General features: G+C 43.1%; 1 protein-coding gene and 1 non-coding gene across 2 annotated transcripts; one reads left to right on the top strand and one right to left on the bottom strand.

The window, feature by feature from the left end:
* Positions 1-6,282: 6,282 nt before the first annotated feature.
* TRNAL-UAG (transfer RNA leucine (anticodon UAG)) lies at positions 6,283-6,362 on the top strand. The gene has a single exon. It is a non-coding gene; the product is annotated as a tRNA-Leu (tRNA).
* A 2,012-nt stretch (positions 6,363-8,374) lies between these two features.
* LOC117849750 (protein transport protein SEC23 D) lies at positions 8,375-14,197 on the bottom strand. The gene is made up of 14 exons (XM_034731416.2): positions 13,795-14,197; positions 13,650-13,721; positions 13,214-13,267; positions 12,930-13,105; positions 12,657-12,843; positions 12,214-12,359; positions 11,983-12,137; positions 11,795-11,876; positions 11,600-11,715; positions 10,928-11,023; positions 10,353-10,476; positions 9,630-9,895; positions 9,125-9,339; positions 8,375-8,883 (listed from the first exon to the last, which is right to left on the bottom strand). Exons 1-14 carry the CDS (start codon positions 14,120-14,122, stop codon positions 8,657-8,659), a joined length of 2,244 nt encoding a protein of 747 aa, XP_034587307.1. The 5' UTR covers positions 14,123-14,197; the 3' UTR covers positions 8,375-8,656.
* Between the last annotated feature and the right edge of the window lie 3,165 nt (positions 14,198-17,362).

Raw genomic sequence — 17,362 nt, 5'->3', positions numbered from 1 at the left:
TGTGTGGCGGGGAGGAGGACTGGGTCAGTCTTCTTATCCTACTGTGCTCACTTTTTTGTGTAGTTAGCCAGTTGTGTGTTTTTATTTCATCCTCATTCTGCTTTGGGTATTAAGAACTACTACGTACTAGTGATCACTCGGTTGCTTTCATCATCTTGAGAGCCTGAGAGGACAATTAACTGGATATATGTATGTGGGAACGAACAATTAAAAGACATTATTGAACGGAATTAATTGTACAATAGGCGTGTGGACGGAGTAGCCATGGCAGGGTCTGGGGGCAGTAGCTGTGGGTGCTAGTGCCTAACCTCTCGGCAACCCACCCTTTAGATTCGTTGTGGCTGCTAATGGATTGATATAATTAACAAGCCACCAATCATATCAAAAAGCTTTTGGTCATCTAGTGTACATATGCATATGAAATTTATCATTTTCACATGTATTAAACTTCATCCGGTTCGAACTTGTTGCAAGAATTATATAATAACATCAAGTATACATAGATGTGCCGAGTTTCAAATTTTTTCAGAATTTCATGATATGCATTTTTAGTCAATTTACAAAAATTTAATAGATGGTTTCGATATATTTAGGATTATTTTTTCCCAGATTCTTTGTTGGTCGTACGATAACCGGTCATGAACATTCCAACCTCTCATCATAGATTAAAATGCTCATAATTAAGAAAACATTGGTTCATAGTATCCTCTTTGTTGGGTACTAAAATGTTCGACGAGAGACTAAGATTATTTCAAGTAATTCCAACAGGGAAAACGTATTATGTTACCCTATACGTTCAGCTTCATCTGACCTTCTTGGTACTCCTGTCCATAAATGCAAGACATTCAGATTTGAAAAAAAATCAAATCTTGTAAACTTTGGCCCATAATTAGTCAAATTATATATTTTCTTAGTGTACAAAGGTTGTGTCAATAAATTTGTATTCAACGGAGTTTTAAGATGCTATTGATTTTGCATCAGTTGACAATATATATACTGCAAGAGAAAGCAAAAGGCCAAAATCTCCTTTTGAAGACTTTCTCCTACTACAGAGATATGCTGACAAAGGGAGTTTTTTTTTCTTTTGTTGAAATGGATGCAAATGGATCAATGTAAGTGTCCTAGTAAAAAAAGTGGCAACGCATGAATTGGTTGCTGCTCCTCAGAAATCATGCTTCTTTTGCTTTTGTTGGTTGTAGTAAAAAAGAAAGGGCTCTCCTTCTTTGAAAAAAAACATCCACTCGCTTATTTATTATCTTGACATGTTCAATGATTCATAGTACAATATGTGATCTGATGTCTAATCAAACGAGATCTTGCTAATAATAAGAACGCGGATTATGTTTGAATTAAGTGCTGGTATCACAGAAAGAGACGGCAAAGGATCCAACTCATTGACAACCCTTTGCTCCTAGTTACTAGTTTGTGGGCGAATGTGAGAGCGGGCAGAAAAAAATTAACGGAGGTGGATGTGGGAATTAACCGCGCAGCGAGACCGATAATTCGATGAACAACGCACTTTGTTTACTTTTCATGTCCGAGTACTGGAATCTTGACAAATTCTTTCGGAGAAAATGGTGCCAATTGACTTGCGCAAAATGATCAGCTACTCAAAGTCTCGTGTCAGATGGTAATTCATATTGCCATGTTTCTGCGTTTGGTTGCTTTACCATGGAGAACTTTTTCTCCCCTCTTCTAAATTTGGTGTCGAACGACCATTCTAAACTGTTCAGCGTTGGACTTTTCTTGTGGTGATGAGCAGGCAAAAGTTACTCTCAGCAAAGCAAAAACCAGAATTACTGAAACTGTTCCGCTGAAAGCGAGGTGCCGTTTGTCCAAGGGTGTGCTAAGCACAAGCCTTCAGTGGCCAGCTCGTTTACCAGATGCCCGGATCGACGAAACGCGTGAGTGCGGTCTCTGTAAAACTGCGCACTTTGGATGTATTTTGTCGATGGAACTGGAACTCCGAGCCGAAAAAGGTCCACGCGCTACGGCAACCGAACCGGCTCGCTTTCTTGCTCTTTCTTTCTTTTCTGGTTACGGTGTTTTAACAGGTCAGACATAAGGATGATGATCCAAATCAAGGTTACGTGGAGACACCGCGCTTGTTGCTGTTCCCCAAAACACTAGGGCAAACCCAAGTTTTGGCTGTGGTTAGCTAGTTTGGCATCCGTTGGGATCTTTTGTGTTAAATTTGGTTGGAAAATTACATACATCCTCCCTTATATATGCTACACAGTTGTTTTCTTGGTTGCTAACACACACCATTCCCTCCATTATTAGCTCAGTTTAGTTAGGCAAAACTTTTCCAACTTTACCAAGTTTAATTTAGAAAAAAATTATCAACATCTACAATATCAAATTAGTTTAATTGAATCCACCATGAAAATATATCTCGATAGTGCATTTATTTGGTATTGTAAATGTGATATTTTTCAGTAAACTTGTAAAATTTGATGGGTTTGACTTAAGACAATACTAAAGTGGTTATAATTTGAAACGTATGGAGTAGTTTTTTTATTGTTGAATCTACACCCTGATACATAATTAAGTTGCTACAAAAAAACAATAATGTTTCATAGATCTCACCCAAAGTTCAGTTCCTATACGGAGTATGTGCTTGCCTTTTACCTTTATATGTATTTTACAGTAAGTGAATAAGTGATAGCCTTTTAAACTTAGAAATAGTCTTAGTATGAATTATCAGTTTATGTACCCTGTTAATTTCAATAGACATACATCTTAGCCTATAAAAAAATGGGTGTTTGCCGTTAGGGAGTTGTGGTTGTGGGATGTCAAAATTCGTGCATATTTTGGTTTTTTCACGAACAGGAAAAAAATAGTGTTGACCGTATTTTTAGTAAGACAAATATTCCAACTGTCTATTCTTGCCTAATTAATGGAAGTTTCGAATCTACATCGTAGGAGCAGCCAATGGTCCTATTAATTTTTGCGGGGAGGGATCGCGCGGCGCTGTGCTGCAGCGACTCCGATTCGCATGCAGCGGGCGTTGCGGGGCTCCCCGTTAAAAAAATGAACGCGACGGTGGCGCACCGCACGGTGACCGCGCCCTGTTCGGCGGGATTTTCGCGGCCCACTGCCACACCGCGCGGTGGCCGTGGAAACAAACGGGGCCTATTCTGCAGTTGGTGTTGCCGTCGCGGTCGCCTGGACCCGCCGCACGACGACCCCTGTCCCGTCGTGTGCCCGCCCCTGCTCCCTCGCTCGCCACACGGCGCGCCAGCTAGCCAGCCACCGAGCGCGTACGACGCCCACCACACCCCGCCCGGATCACCGCGCGACGCAGTCAAAGTACGCAGTCCTTTTCTCCCGGGTCGCGCCCCTGCACGGCCTACACGCATCATCACCCCCTCCCGATAACCGGCGGGCAACAGCTCACCCCCCTAGACGGCGTCAGCGTCATCGGAGGCGCGCCGGCGCGCGCTGGCTCGACGCCCTGCCGGCACCGCAAAGCGCAAGTACTCGGCCGTTGTCGGAGCCGCAGTGCGTTGCCGTGGCCCGTGGCCGAGCGCGTGCGGGCTGGCACGGTGGCACCAGTCCCCGCTCCGGCGGTGCCGGCTGCCGCTGTCTCGCCGGGCCTATGCTAGCTACTCCTCGAGTAATTAACGATCCGATGATGCGTTCGTGCGTGCGACCCGGTCTACGGTTTTTTTTAGAGCAGAGGGAAAAAACCCTACTGGTTATATTATATTTAAAAGTTAAAAAGGGAACAAAAATTACGAAATGAAAAGAAGAAAATCAAAAAGATTACAATGTCTGCTCTAGCCATAAGGATATAGGGAGTTTCCAATCCTCTTTTACTCTAAGAATAACCTGAGTAAAAACTACTTTGAAGCGAATCAAACATAATTGCATTGAGGAAGAGACAAAGATCCATTCATTTCTAGCCATTCAAATGCTCCAACTCATGATGATGCACATGCAATGATGTTGATAATTTTCATAAAGAACTGCACCTGCAATTGAGTTCTAAAGCTTTCTAATATTGAATACGGCTCATCATAAAGATTTATGAACAGGCCGAGGTGAATCCAGCATTCCTGTGCAAAAGAGCAACCAAGCAGCAGATGAAATAAAGTTTCCTCGCTTCCATGCTGACATAGAACACAATCATATGAAGGAAGGAATATATTCTTCCTTCTAAGAATATTCTTTGTGTTGAGCCTATCTTTGAGAACCAACCAAAAAAAGATATGTTTGTTCTGATAACGTGACTTCCATAGCTATTTAAACACTTGGTGGACCTATCTATAGTGATGGCAGTAAACTTTTGATTTATTTTTGATGATGAGAAAGAAAGGTTCCCCAAATATATGTCCACACATTTGGATCATTGTTTAAAGCCAGGTCTTCCAAACTGTGAGCGAGATGAACCAGTTGATCAAGAGCTTGAGCTAATAGAGGGAGATGGAACAATTGTTGTATTTCCATTATATCCTAAGATTTCTGAATTGAGATATGTTGCTTTTTGGTGAAGGATAAGAGATAAGGATATGCCTGAGCAGGTACTCTATCTTTCCATAGATTATTCCAAAGTAGACATATCTAACCATCATTATGAATTTGTCTAGCAACTTCAACACATCTCTCCACCAAAAAGAACCTTTCTTTACGTGATTTGGCAATTTTTCATTAGAATAGTATTTCTCCCACATCAGGTGTGCCCAAGAAATATCTTCTCTATTAAACAACTTATGAAAAATTTCAGAATCAAATCCTCGATCTCTTTTTTATTTTGGGTGGGTTGGGGGAAGGGGCCTGGGTATGGAGCCAAATCAAACCATCAGCTGGCTAGCTGGATTTGATTTCGATGTGACTCCCTGCCTGCCACGGAAGAGATCGTTGTTTCGTCGTCTCGTGCAGGCAGGCAAAGGCTCCCGTGTTGTCCGGAGACTGCTGCTCCGGCTGCGTCCGTCAACGGGGAAACAACACAACCGGCGGTTGTATGCGTCAAGCGGCTGACCCTGGGAATCTTGACGAAACATGGAAAAGAGAGGATGCTACTAGCAGCAGTGGCCTTGCTTTGCCTGGATCACGACCGAAGTAGTCTTGGTACCTGCACGTCTTGAACCATGGACTGGTTGTGTCATCATTGGCTTACGTACTCTCTTGTGTAAGCTCTGGGGCCTGTCTTTTTGTTTGTTTCGTGACATGAACAAGCCAGATCAGATTTGGCATTGAAAAAGAAGAATACGGGCATGGTCAAAACGCGGCCAGAAACATGGTATTTGACTATTTGGATTATCATGACCAAACCAAATATTTGGCAGTCCCAGAGAACAAAATGGTGTTGGGGTACCAATGATGTTTGTTATTATCACCCTATCAAATCTTAACAAAATTTTTAGTATGACGTGTGAGGTCTATATATATGCCCATATTTTTTTCATCAGAATCTATCAAATTAGATCCCAATTTGTTGAAAAAACATGAGGAATATTATAATGCAAACTAAGTGCAAATTGAATACATGAAAAATTCTCACTGAACAAATTAAAAAAGAAGGCGTGCCATCTACACAACAAAAAAAATATGTATTTTAGTTGCAATATAGTATGTGAGGTATAGTGGAATTTTAAGGAGAAACAAATAAAAAATGATTAAGGAGAATAAATTGGGCACATGTGTTTAAGAAAGTTGCACAATGACATACATTATTGCAATAAATATGAATATTAAACAGAATCGTTTCAAAAAAGAATATTAAACAGAAACAGATAAAGAATTTTGATTAAGGGGATCAAAGTCATAGATAAAATGAAAGCTACAAAGTATAATCCAGACGATAGCACCACATGGCGCGAACTACGCCAGCCGCACCTGTCCCTGATGTAGAGCAATGTGGTTGTAGAGAAATACGATAACTATCATTAGTGGGTTATATTTATATATATATATATATATATATATATATATATATAGTATAATCCTATATATATATACATATATATATATATATGTATGTATATATATGCCAGTGTAGCATTTGAAGGTGCTTATGTGCGGGGTAGTGTTGAATTTGTTGGTATAAGATTTGACAACCTAGTCCCTTACAAATACTCATAAAAGTAGTGTGTGCACTTTACAAGGATAAGTGTGCGTGAGCATTTGTGTCCGTATGACGTGTTTTAAAGTAAAATATTCTGCAATAACCACATCTATGTCGATAAAAGTGCACCAAAAGTTTATTGGTCTAGCTCAATCATGAAGTTCCTCAAGGTTAATGGATATATATTTTCTTTTGAGAGGTAATTTGTATAAGACAGTTTGGCCGAGTGGTCTAAGGCGCCAGATTTAGGCTCTGGTCCGAAAGGGCGTGGGTTCAAATCCCACAGCTGTCAAAGTTTATATAGTTCGTGAAGAAAGCAAGTATTTTTTTAACAAATCCTACATTTTCCTTCCTTCTTCCTGGCAGGTTTAATGTTTAAAAATCATGTGTTAGGGAACGTCGAGGTACATCATCTTGCAAAACGTAAACCCGGAACCATAGCTGCAATTTTCACATTAATGGTAATGCCTGGATCTTAGCCTATTTTCAGGTGATCGGATTTGACCACCCGATGGCTGTCCAGCAGTCGTGACTCGTGATCAAGCAAACACATTCATTTTCTTCGTCTGACAGCAGCTTCTTGTTTGCTCGCTTCGGCGCTCACTCTCCCGCCAAGTCCCCAACATCATCCCGACGCCGAGTCCTCTCTCCTCTGCCGCCGCCCTGCCGCGCGAACAGCTCCAATCAAGCTTCCCTTTTCCCGGCAACCGGTCCACCGACCGTCCTCTTCCGCCTGCTGCCGGCGGCAGCCACTCCGCCCGCCGTCTGCCTCCACCGCCGGTCATCCAGCCTCCTGTATCCCCGCTGGATTTTAAGATAAATAACACATTCTAAACCATGCCATCTAAATCGATGCCCAAAAACAATTCAAATTCAAATTTAAACGAAGAATAAAGACCCCTGGGCCAGCAGCCAGCGCCAGCTGCACGCCAGTGTACAACACTCATCATGCAAATAATGACTGCTCCGTTTCATTTTTTTTTTCCGCGTAGTGAGACAATCAGATTTTAGAGGACGCAGCTCAAACCAGAAATCAGGAATTAAATCATCATCAAAGCCCCCACAATCGCGTTGCGCGCCTTCCATATTCTCGCCACCATCAAACGCTTTCCATTCCGCGCATCGAGCTGTGTATAAAAACATCACGCTGCTGCGACGGTGCGGCAGGGCCGTGCCGTCTCCAGTCGTCTGATCCTGTATTGGTTGCAGCAAGCACACCTCCGTCGAAGCTACGTGGGTGCCGAGGGCTCCGCGGCTCCGATCCATGGCAATGTTGCCGAGAGGTTGGCTGATCATGCCTCTGCTGCTCCTGGCCGTGGTGGTCGCTGCCATGGCCGTGCCGACCGTGACATCGGCCGGCACGGAGGGGAAGCACAACGGAGGCCGCACCCATACGGCTGCGGCAGCCGCGCCGGCCGAGACGCCTTCCCATGGGCCGGCACCGGCGCCTGGCACGACGTCACCTCAGGTCGCGGAGGTGCCCGCCCCGTCTCCTGCGGCAGGGGAGCACAGTGACGGTGCAGCCGCCGTGCCGTTCGTGCGGCCGGCCGCTCTCCTGGCCGCCGCCGGCGTGGCCGCAGTGATGATGGTCTGAATTCGGCATCGATCGATATGAGTCTGGGATAGCAATTTTGCTGTTGGCTGTTGACAGTGCCAAATGTTTACCATTTCCTCTTCAACGCGTTCGTGTTTTTAATTGTATGTGATGTCTTATGGAGAATCTCCTTGTGTTAATCTTTGTTTGTGTTGGAGTACCTGCCATGCAATACAAGAGATGTCTTGTTGCACGCGTAGAGTTTCTCGTAGAAGATGAACACGGAAATGGATTCAGAAATCCCTATATAGGTTGTCAGTTGTCTGATCAGCTTCTGCTCTGGTCATAACCTGGGTAGCATGCCTGCGTGCTTGATGCCCTGACCACCTCAACTTGTCAAGATCTCGACATATCAAAAGAGAAACATACAGTAGGCAGATTGCGTGAATGAAGCTAATTCGCTGCTCCCTCCGTTCCAAAGTCGTTTTGACATTTCTCGATTCCTAACTTTTATTATGTATCTAGACATAAGTGTATATCTTGATGCATATCAAAATATGTTAATGTAAAAATGCTAAAACAACCTATAATTTGAAATGAAGGGACTACGTAAAAACATCCACACTAGCACGATGGCATAATAAAGTTGGTGCTCCAGGAATCAGTCAACCTGGGCAACCAAAGGAGTGACAAAAAAAAAATCAGATCCCACGTCTCAGTGACACAGGTAATCGGCACTCCAAAGGAGTGATAAAAAAAATCAGATCCCCGAAAAAAAATTCTTGAGTCTCTTTTGCATCAATAGATATCCGCGGCTGATAAATTTAAGTGACAAAAAAACTGGTACAGAAGTTTTCTCTGACTAATAATGCCTGAAGCATTGAGCTGACAGAAGTAACTATAAAGTGGCCACCTTTTATTATTCCTTGACATTCCTTCTTTGTTTTGGCAAGTAACATACAGTTAGCTACTATAACATTAAAGGTTAAAAGCATCAATGCGACCCTGTCGATACAATCTGCAGCGGAACCAGAAGGATAATCAAGCTCAAACTAGCTTCCAATTTCTTCCTGGACGATTTCTGCAGCAACATTCCTGACGCTCTCACGGAAGGCTACAAACCCTGAACCAGTTGTAAAGCCTGAACCATCAACATCTTGCTCCTCGATGAGATAGCTCTCAAACAATGTTGAATCATCTTTCGCTCCATGGATGAATGTAAGCTTTGGTGTTATACACCTATCCTGCTTCAATTTATTAATCATTGTTCTCAACAGACCTGCATGGTATGTGACAGAAAAGCAGTTGGAATAAACAAGTATTGTGGTTCTATGCTCCCCCATAAGAAAAACTCAAAAAATCATTTTAATAACCACACTAAGAGCCTAATTTCTAATCACCCACTATACTGTCTCCAGCCCCAAACAATATTGCTTCAGGATTTAAGAAAAGTAAATCATATAGCATTATATAAGCACCACTTAAAACATGCCCAACCAAATGCAAAATGGTGGACTTACAATCTCGGGGTGGAGGAAAAGGAATTGAAGGATCAGCAGTTGATGAATAGTAAACAATAAGGTTGGTAAAAGCGTCCAGAAGGAATATTGGGCTCTCGCTCATGATTAGAGCAGCACGGCTTAAAGTGTGCCGTGGGAATGCTTGCTTGTCAGGTGAGGAATATGATATCAAAACTGGATATATAGCCTTAGCAAGAGAAGATGGCTCCAGTGCACTGCAAAAACAGTCAAAGTCAATTTACGAATTTGAAATGAGGATATTTATTTACATCAATAGATGGCAAGGAAGAAGAAATCGTAGCAACAGGAATAATTTACAAAATTCTATTCTTTAAGTGAGAATTCTAATACATGAAATGTTTTAGATATTTGTTTCATAGAATAACAAATAATATTCTAACTAAATGAACACTATTTGAGCAAACATTAGTCAAGTTTAGTATAATTAAAATTGCAAGAAAGAGAATGCAAATCCAAGCGTAACAATTTTAAAAAGGTTATGAACCTGAAAAGGCATTGTAAATATATCCTGTAATCTGGGTGTACGCCTTCTTCATGCAAGCGAAGAAGAGGACTTCTCAACAGTGCGAACACGAGTTGTGGTACCATTTGTAACTGTGGGCACTGCGAGAAGTCAATGTCGACGCTCGATAGTGGAGTTCGAGAATCAGAGCTAAGGGCCTGATTGTACCGGGCTGCAAGGAGGGCTAGCCAAGCATGCACTTGTTGTCTGCCTTCTCTAACCCCTTTATCCAAGGACTCTGAAATAACCTGGAGACAAGTGTATGAGAAAATATTGGTGAATGACCATGTGAAGTAATGAAAGGATACAGCTCAATCTTAAAAAAGAAAAAATAACATTTTTCCCTGCATTTTATCAAAGGTGTTCACTAGTGTACAGAGGTTTATATTAATCGATTTAACTTGACACCTTTTCTTGAAAACAAAACGTCCTGAAGATATAATGGCCAACAGAAGCGATAGAACCATATCAGCTCAAGAGAATCTTCCCCCTTTCCCATGCAAATTAATTCAATTATCCTGATATTGCATCACTTCTAATTCTATAAACATATACCACGATTAATCACTTCTGTTCATTTGGTACAAGCTGATTTTTTTTCTATTTCAATTCATCACTCGACTAATTCTAGAGGAAACAATGTACCCGATTCAAACAAAAAAATAGAGCTCAATTACTTTATGTAACTGGGAAAAATAAGGTTACCTTATGAACAAGAATATGCAGTACAACCTCTGGATCTACACTGTCATAAATTTCACTGATATTCCTAGCCGGACGGTACTGCAATGTTCTTATTCTCAAACGCCTCTTTAAACAAAACTTGTAACTGCAAAGATATAACATTAGAAGAAGACAAAAAAGCCGACGCACGACAGCAGCAAAATCAACATGGAAGAGGGAACAAATTAAATAAGGTTAATTTGAGTCACTTTATGGTAAATACGATAATTAGTTTAATCAAATATACATGCCGATATCTGATAGCACAAGACAAATGCAAGAAAAAAAGAAAGTTAACAGTTGAAAAATCTGAATATTAATTGATAGCACAAGAGTGAAGGCATATAACAAATTATATTGAATATATAATGGGAAATTGGGAATAGAACTGTGAAGTGAATTGAGCGATATGAAACTGTTGATACTCGATAGTCCCTGATCCATGCTATTGTATTATTAATGGTTTTAGCTTGATCAATAACTAGAGAAAATTCATGCTCGAGCTATCTTTCCTGCTGAATATAAACATAAGCACCAATTTATTGTCCCTTATGTACCTTGGAGATGATCGTGATTCATTGCCTGATGTTTCTTCAACAGGTTCAATCACACTGTACTGAAAAGCGATCTGTACAACAGCGGGATCTGTATGCCTGTAAGTGTAAATACAATATTTAACCACCACTAACAAGTACAACAGATAATCAAGTTAATAGGGTCCAGCAAGAGCAAAAGATTTTCGTATTATCATACAAGTAAAGCCTAACAATGATTTGAGGAAAACTAGGGGTGCCTTTTGCAAATAGTTGCCATTTCCTACGGGTAAACAGCTAAAAAGCAACATTTCAACTGTGACATACTATGATGGTCACAGAAATTTGCTTCATCACATTGTTAACCTTCCAGGATATCTAACTTCACAACACAACAAACTAAAAAGTTAGCTGCAGTGAGAAAATTCTAATTCTGGTAGCTTCTTTCCCAGTTCCCACAGCAGCATTAATGGGAGGACCTGTGCTGGAATATGTTCTGCAAGAATCTTTACAGTTATCCAATTACTATATGAAGTAAATTGCACACTTGTACAGAAATATAGAAGACCAGAGGTTGTTTGCAACTCAGACAACCAATGGGCTTTTTGCCTTCAAGGAGACAATAAAATATCTTCCTTTAACACATACATCATTTAGTAGAAAGTAACCAACCATAGAGTAGTTCAAATACTATACCTGGAGAAACCGTCATTATGAGCAAAGTCAAAGTCATATGCATAAGTCGCAAATGAGTCACAACAGATGATGTGTTGCACATTTTCATATTGAGGGTCAGGGAAGAAATGTCCATACTGTGAGAATGACAGATGTGTTAGAACTGGCTACAAGTGTAGAAGGGTTTGAGTGAACATAAATAGCTTGACTGCTTACAGAATTGCCTGGTTCAAAATCTGAAGATGTTCTCAGCCTTAGAACACAACCAAATGCATATGGTCGGCTTAGCAAGCGGTATCTGTTAGTGGAAATAGCAAGAAAAGATAATTCACATTTATTCAGAAATTTGCATGTGGAATATTACGAATAGAACACGACAAAAACATTCATTCAATCAAGCATACATGTCTTGGGGAAGTGTTGAATCGTCAGTATTTGCATAGAGAAATAACGATCCACCGCTTTCAATACTCAAAAACTTCAGCGAAGCCAAATCGGTGTACTCATCAGTTACAGCAAATATGTCTATGCATACTCCTGCTTGAACAGCAACAGCTGCCTGTTTCAAATTTTCAAAAAGATCAACACATGGCAGAGACAGTGAAGTAATTCTTAACTTTTAAACTCATGCTTACCAGGTCTCTGTAGAAAGGTATCTGTTCAGGGAGCAATGCAAGGTCAGCATCTACCCCTTTACTAGCATATTGCTCCCCATATCTCCTGGTGTCTAACAGACCAGCTCCATAATCAGGAGCACCAGATAGAAAAGCAAACACCCGAGCTGCTCTCCATTTGACAATGGACAAATGTAAATTAGGCATAAAAATACTACTCCCTCCGTCCCAAATTACTATTCGTTTTGGCTTTTTTAGATACATAACTTTTGCTATGTATCTAGACATAATATATATCTAGATGCATGTCAAAGACTATGTATCTAGAAAAGCCAAAACGAATAGTAATTTGGGACGGAGGGAGTAGGTACTAAATTGTCTACAAACATACATCTTATGAAAGAAATTATCTGGTCAGCATAAACACCAGATATGCAAAAGATATGCTAAGTATGTTGACCTACCCAAAGCAAAAGTAGAACCATATTCTGAACTTAGATAGTCAATTAAAGCAGACATGGCTGTTCCAAAGCCTCGTCCGCCAAGCAAAACAGTATCCTCTTCCTGCCCAGAAGCAGCACCTCGCTCCCATGAAGATGTAGGTCGCAGTGTCTCCAGGGCAGCAGCAATTCGATCCTTGCATGTGTCAACCTGAAAATAAAATTATTTTACCATTAGACAATCAGTTCAGATTGTCTGAATCACTTTTTAGTTCAATTGATAATTTTGTAACATACTGGGGCCAAAAAAGAAAGAAGGGGCATGGCATCTTCAAGGGCAACAGGCAGACCATCTTCCTCTAAGTCTGGTGGAATAAAAACATTTTTCACAACTGGAATCGGCCCTTGGAGATCATACACCCCAATCTTGTGGCTGAATGTCATAAGCCCAAATAGGGAGCCCGGAATAAGAGCTGTTGTATGGTGAAAACCCGAATGAGGAAGAATCAAACTGAATTCACAAAACACAATAATTCAAGGAACCAAAACTCAGGAAGTTCAAAATGTTCAGAATTCTATACCTTCTAGGGCAGCCAGAAGCGAACTCTTGATGAGTTCCAGAAACTCCTCAGAACCTGAAGGTCAGACAATGCAACAATCAAGTCACAGATTACTCTATAGCTCATAACACAAGATCTATAGACTATTTGCCAACCCATAACAAAAGTTTGATCTATGCATGGTGAGCCATCACATATCCATAAATGTAAGCACATAATGTAGCTGTTTTGCTATTGTTTTGAAATAGAAACAAAAATGTGAATTGAGAAATATCCATTCATTTTATTATATTCTACTTAACCAGAAATTGCATTTCATTTTTCGATCTAGTTGGGTTCCTTTCTTGGTTATGAACCAGAATTGACATGTAAGGTAGCTTCCCAACACTGCAAAGGGCGGAAAGGAGGCATAGAATTCCATGATCGGGGACGGACTGAGCAAAAGGACTGGACTTACAAGCGAGATCCACTGCGGCCACATAAACAGGCCGCGCCTGCACGCCATCTCCTCCACCCTCCGCCTCATCCACTGCACGAATTCAATCCCCAAAGGTCAAACTTCATCCCACACCAGCCGGGCAGGCAGCTGCAAGTAGCAGTACCTGGGATCTCGAGGTCGACGAAAGAGGCGTTGAGCTCGGGGCACGCGTCGGGGCGCTGAAACCGGCGCGCGGTGTCGTCGTCGAATCCGTTGAGCGTGCCGCAGAGAGCGCAGGACCAGCCCCAGCGCTCCAGATCGCAGTGGCTGCTGAAGTAGGCCCAGCAGTGCTCGCAGCGCGGGACGCGGTCGCCGCCGGCGCCGGTGGTCGGGGGCTGTCCGCGCTCGTCGGCGGCGGCGAAGGGCGTCACGGCGACGCCCCACTGGACGGCGGACGACTCCAGCGCCTCCGGCGTGGCCGGGAAGCGGGACACCGTCGCGCGCACCGCCATAGCCGAGTGCAAGGGGGCTGAGCCCGAGCTTCCGGTTGGGCTCGCTCGGCGAGGTGGGGACGGGGCCACGGGGGCGACCAGCCGGAGGAGGCGAGAGGCGCGACTCGTCGAGTCGCGGCTGCTACGGTCTGTCTGACAGCCTTGGACGCGGAGATGGGATTCCTACGCTGGTCAGAGATGATCGTGATCGTTCATTTGCAATCCGACGATTGTTCTGGGCTTAAGCTACGTCACGACGGTAGCACAGAAATGTTTTATCTGAGCGTAACGGAAACAGACGAAAGAGTGACGTCATGGGGGAAGACGAATGGGCCCCATTTTGTTTCAGAAACTAGCCATTTATATGGAACCGGAAGGCCCAACATGATGGCTTATAAGAGATTCTTGATGGGCCTATAGCCCCGATCTCGCACGCGTGCGTGTGGCCCGCCCTTGTCCATTCATGCATAGCGGCGACCAGCCAGACTCTCTCTCTGTTTGGTTCAGGACCAAACCACGCCACCGGATCTAAGAGCATCTCCCTCGTTCCCCGATTCGACTAACATATTGCTCAGATCTAGTTCACCCTCTCACGTCACCCAGGTAATGCCATATTTTTTTAGTATTTTTTTAGAAAAAAATATATTTTACTCGCCTCACCTATTTACTTTGTCCACTTAACCTCCTAAGTAAAATTTAGCCTCACTTTACTCCCCCAAACTATTTCATTTGGTCCAATCTACTCCAATTAGATTTTTCTTTTTTGTTTCTTCGCATACAAATTGAATTTTAATTTCAGATTTTGTGCGTTGACTTATGTTAATGTTCCATGTTAAAAGAATATATTAGAATCTTTCATGATTACTTTTCGTACGGTTTTGTATATCTAAGATTAATTTTGTATTAAATATTCCTAACCTATGAAAATAACCATGAAAAATTCTTAGTATGTTTTTTAACGTAAGGCATCATGTTTTGTATATGCTCACGAAATTTGAACTCAAAATTCAACTCATACACGAAGAAATAAAAAAGAGAAATCTAATTAGGGGGTAGATTAGACCAAATGAAATAGTTCAGGGGAGTAAAGTGAGCCAAAACTTTGTTCGGGGGTTAAACGGACAAACTAGATAGGTGAGGGGAGTAAAATGAACTTTTTTATTTTTATTAAGGTGGTTGTATTATGCCATTCATCGGATCCAATCTGAATGGTACGAGTAAGAGGCACCACTAGGGAATGCGCTATGAATACCGGTTGGGAACCTTCCTTTAGTATCGGTTTCGCAACCAATAATACTAGTTCGGTACTAAAGCTAGTTGAAATAACCGGTACTAAAGGGTATTAAAAAATTAAAAAAAATCCTCCCGCCGGTCCCACCGCCCTCTCCCTCCCACCGGTCCCACCGCCCTCTCCCTCCTGCGGCCGCCGCTCCCGCTGCCCCCACCCACCCGCCTCGCCCCACCGTTGCTCCTCACCGCCGGTGAGGGGTGAGTGAAGGGGGAAGGGGAGGGGAGGCAGAGGAGGAGAGGAAGTGTGAGGGTAAGAAAGAGGAGATCGAGAGAGATAGAGGAAGGGGGAGACGGACGGGAGATAGAGGAGGAAGTGTGTGTAGGGATACGAGGTAGGCTACACTAGCGCAAATCAAAATTTCTACCGCGTAAAACCAGGAAGAACTGCCGTATAAGGATCACGGGATTACCACTCGACGCACTACTGGTGCGGAAGATGTAGATATGCGTCGATGCAGTGAAGACGATCACGTAGTCGTACGTAGTCGATCAACGTAGTCGTACGTAGTCGATCAACGTAGTCGTACGTAGTCGATCACGTCAACTTCCAGCAGCTCCTCAGCAGCTCGTCCACGTGCAGCAAGATCGCCCTCGTGCCGCGGCTCGTCGTGGCTCGTCGGCGGCTCGTCCAAGTACTGCAGGCGCAACACCTCCAAGGTATCCACACGTGCAGGGAGGAAGCGTCGCAAGCCGGACTGCTAGATCCGCGAGTTGCAACAGGCGAGGGCGTGGGAGGCGCGGCAGATGAGTTTCGCCAAAAAGGTGTAAACCCTAGGGCGCCCCCACCCCTCTATTTATAGAGGTTCCTGACGGGCCTCTGGGTCCGAAGCCCATTAGTACTTCTAAACCTAATCCAACTCGGATCAGATCCGAATTGGGCTTCCAGCCCCTTAAGTGTGTGACCCTATGGGTTCGGATACGTATAGACATGGCCCGAGTACTCCTACTCGGCCCAATAGTCGGTAGCGGCCTCTAGCAAGACGTGCCAACTCCTATACGCACACGAAGATCATATCAGACGAACCGGCACAACATAATATACATGCTATTCCCTTTGCCTCACGATATTTGGTCTAGCTTCAAGCCGACCGCTCTTTCTCGATCCTGTGATTCGGAATCCCTTTGTAGGTTAACTCTTAACCGTACGTAGCATGGCCATGCATTTTCGGATCCGATCACTCGAGGGGCCCAGAGATATCACTCTCGATCAGAGAGGGGCAAATCCCATCTTGATTGACCATGTCTCATAGCATGCTTCTTGACAAACCCGAAAGCTACCTTTATGACTACCCTGTTACGGCGTAGCGTTTGATAGCCCCTAAGTAGGTCGATCCACATCTTGAATACATGCGACAATCTCAGGTCTAAGGACAAAGCGTATATGTTGTTTAAAGAGAGAACTACTTCTCGTGTTGGGTCAATCCTAGCACATGTCTCCACATGTGTCCACATTATTAGTTCAACATCTCCATGTCCATGACTTGTGAAACATAGTCATCAACTAATACATGTGCTAGTCTAATATTCATGTGTGTCCTCACATGAACTCCGACTAGGGACAACTTTAGAATAACCATACAAGTAAAAGAGTTTCACATACAATTCACATAATTGCAAGTCAATTCAAGTAGCCTTTAATGGATATTCACTGAACACAATATACAAATCATGGATACAAATGGAATATCATCATCTCTATGATTACCTCTAGGGCATACCTCCAACAGTGTGAGGATAAGAAGCGGCGGGGGATGGATCGGATAAGAAGCGGCTAAGAGAGAGAGAGAGAGAGAGAGGAGGGGGGGCGGAGGCGACGGGTTGGAGCTTTAGTACCGGGTGGAGCTCCCACCCGGTACTAAAGGGACACAGGGGCTATCTCAGAAACTATCCGTTAGGCCCGGTACTAATGCTCATATTAGTACTGGATCAAAATGTAACTGGTCCTGAGCCTCGGGACGAATGCTCAGTTTT

This window comes from Setaria viridis, chromosome 3 (assembly GCF_005286985.2).
Source record: "Setaria viridis chromosome 3, Setaria_viridis_v4.0, whole genome shotgun sequence".
Classification (NCBI taxonomy): domain Eukaryota; kingdom Viridiplantae; phylum Streptophyta; class Magnoliopsida; order Poales; family Poaceae; genus Setaria; species Setaria viridis.
Note: the sequence above shows the minus strand (reverse complement) of the source record. Positions and strands in the feature narration are given on the sequence as shown.

Bases quoted from the DNA above. Each gene is read 5' to 3' on its own strand.
- LOC117849750 (XM_034731416.2), bottom strand. From the start codon at position 14,122: ATGGCGGTGCGCGCGACGGTGTCCCGCTTCCCGGCCACGCCGGAGGCG. The intron at 13,722-13,794 runs GTACTGCTACTT...GAATTCGTGCAG, and splicing joins CGTCGACCTCGAGATCCCAG to TGGATGAGGCGGAGGGTGGA. The intron at 9,340-9,629 runs GTTCATAACCTT...CTGTTTTTGCAG, and splicing joins TATTTACAATGCCTTTTCAG to TGCACTGGAGCCATCTTCTC.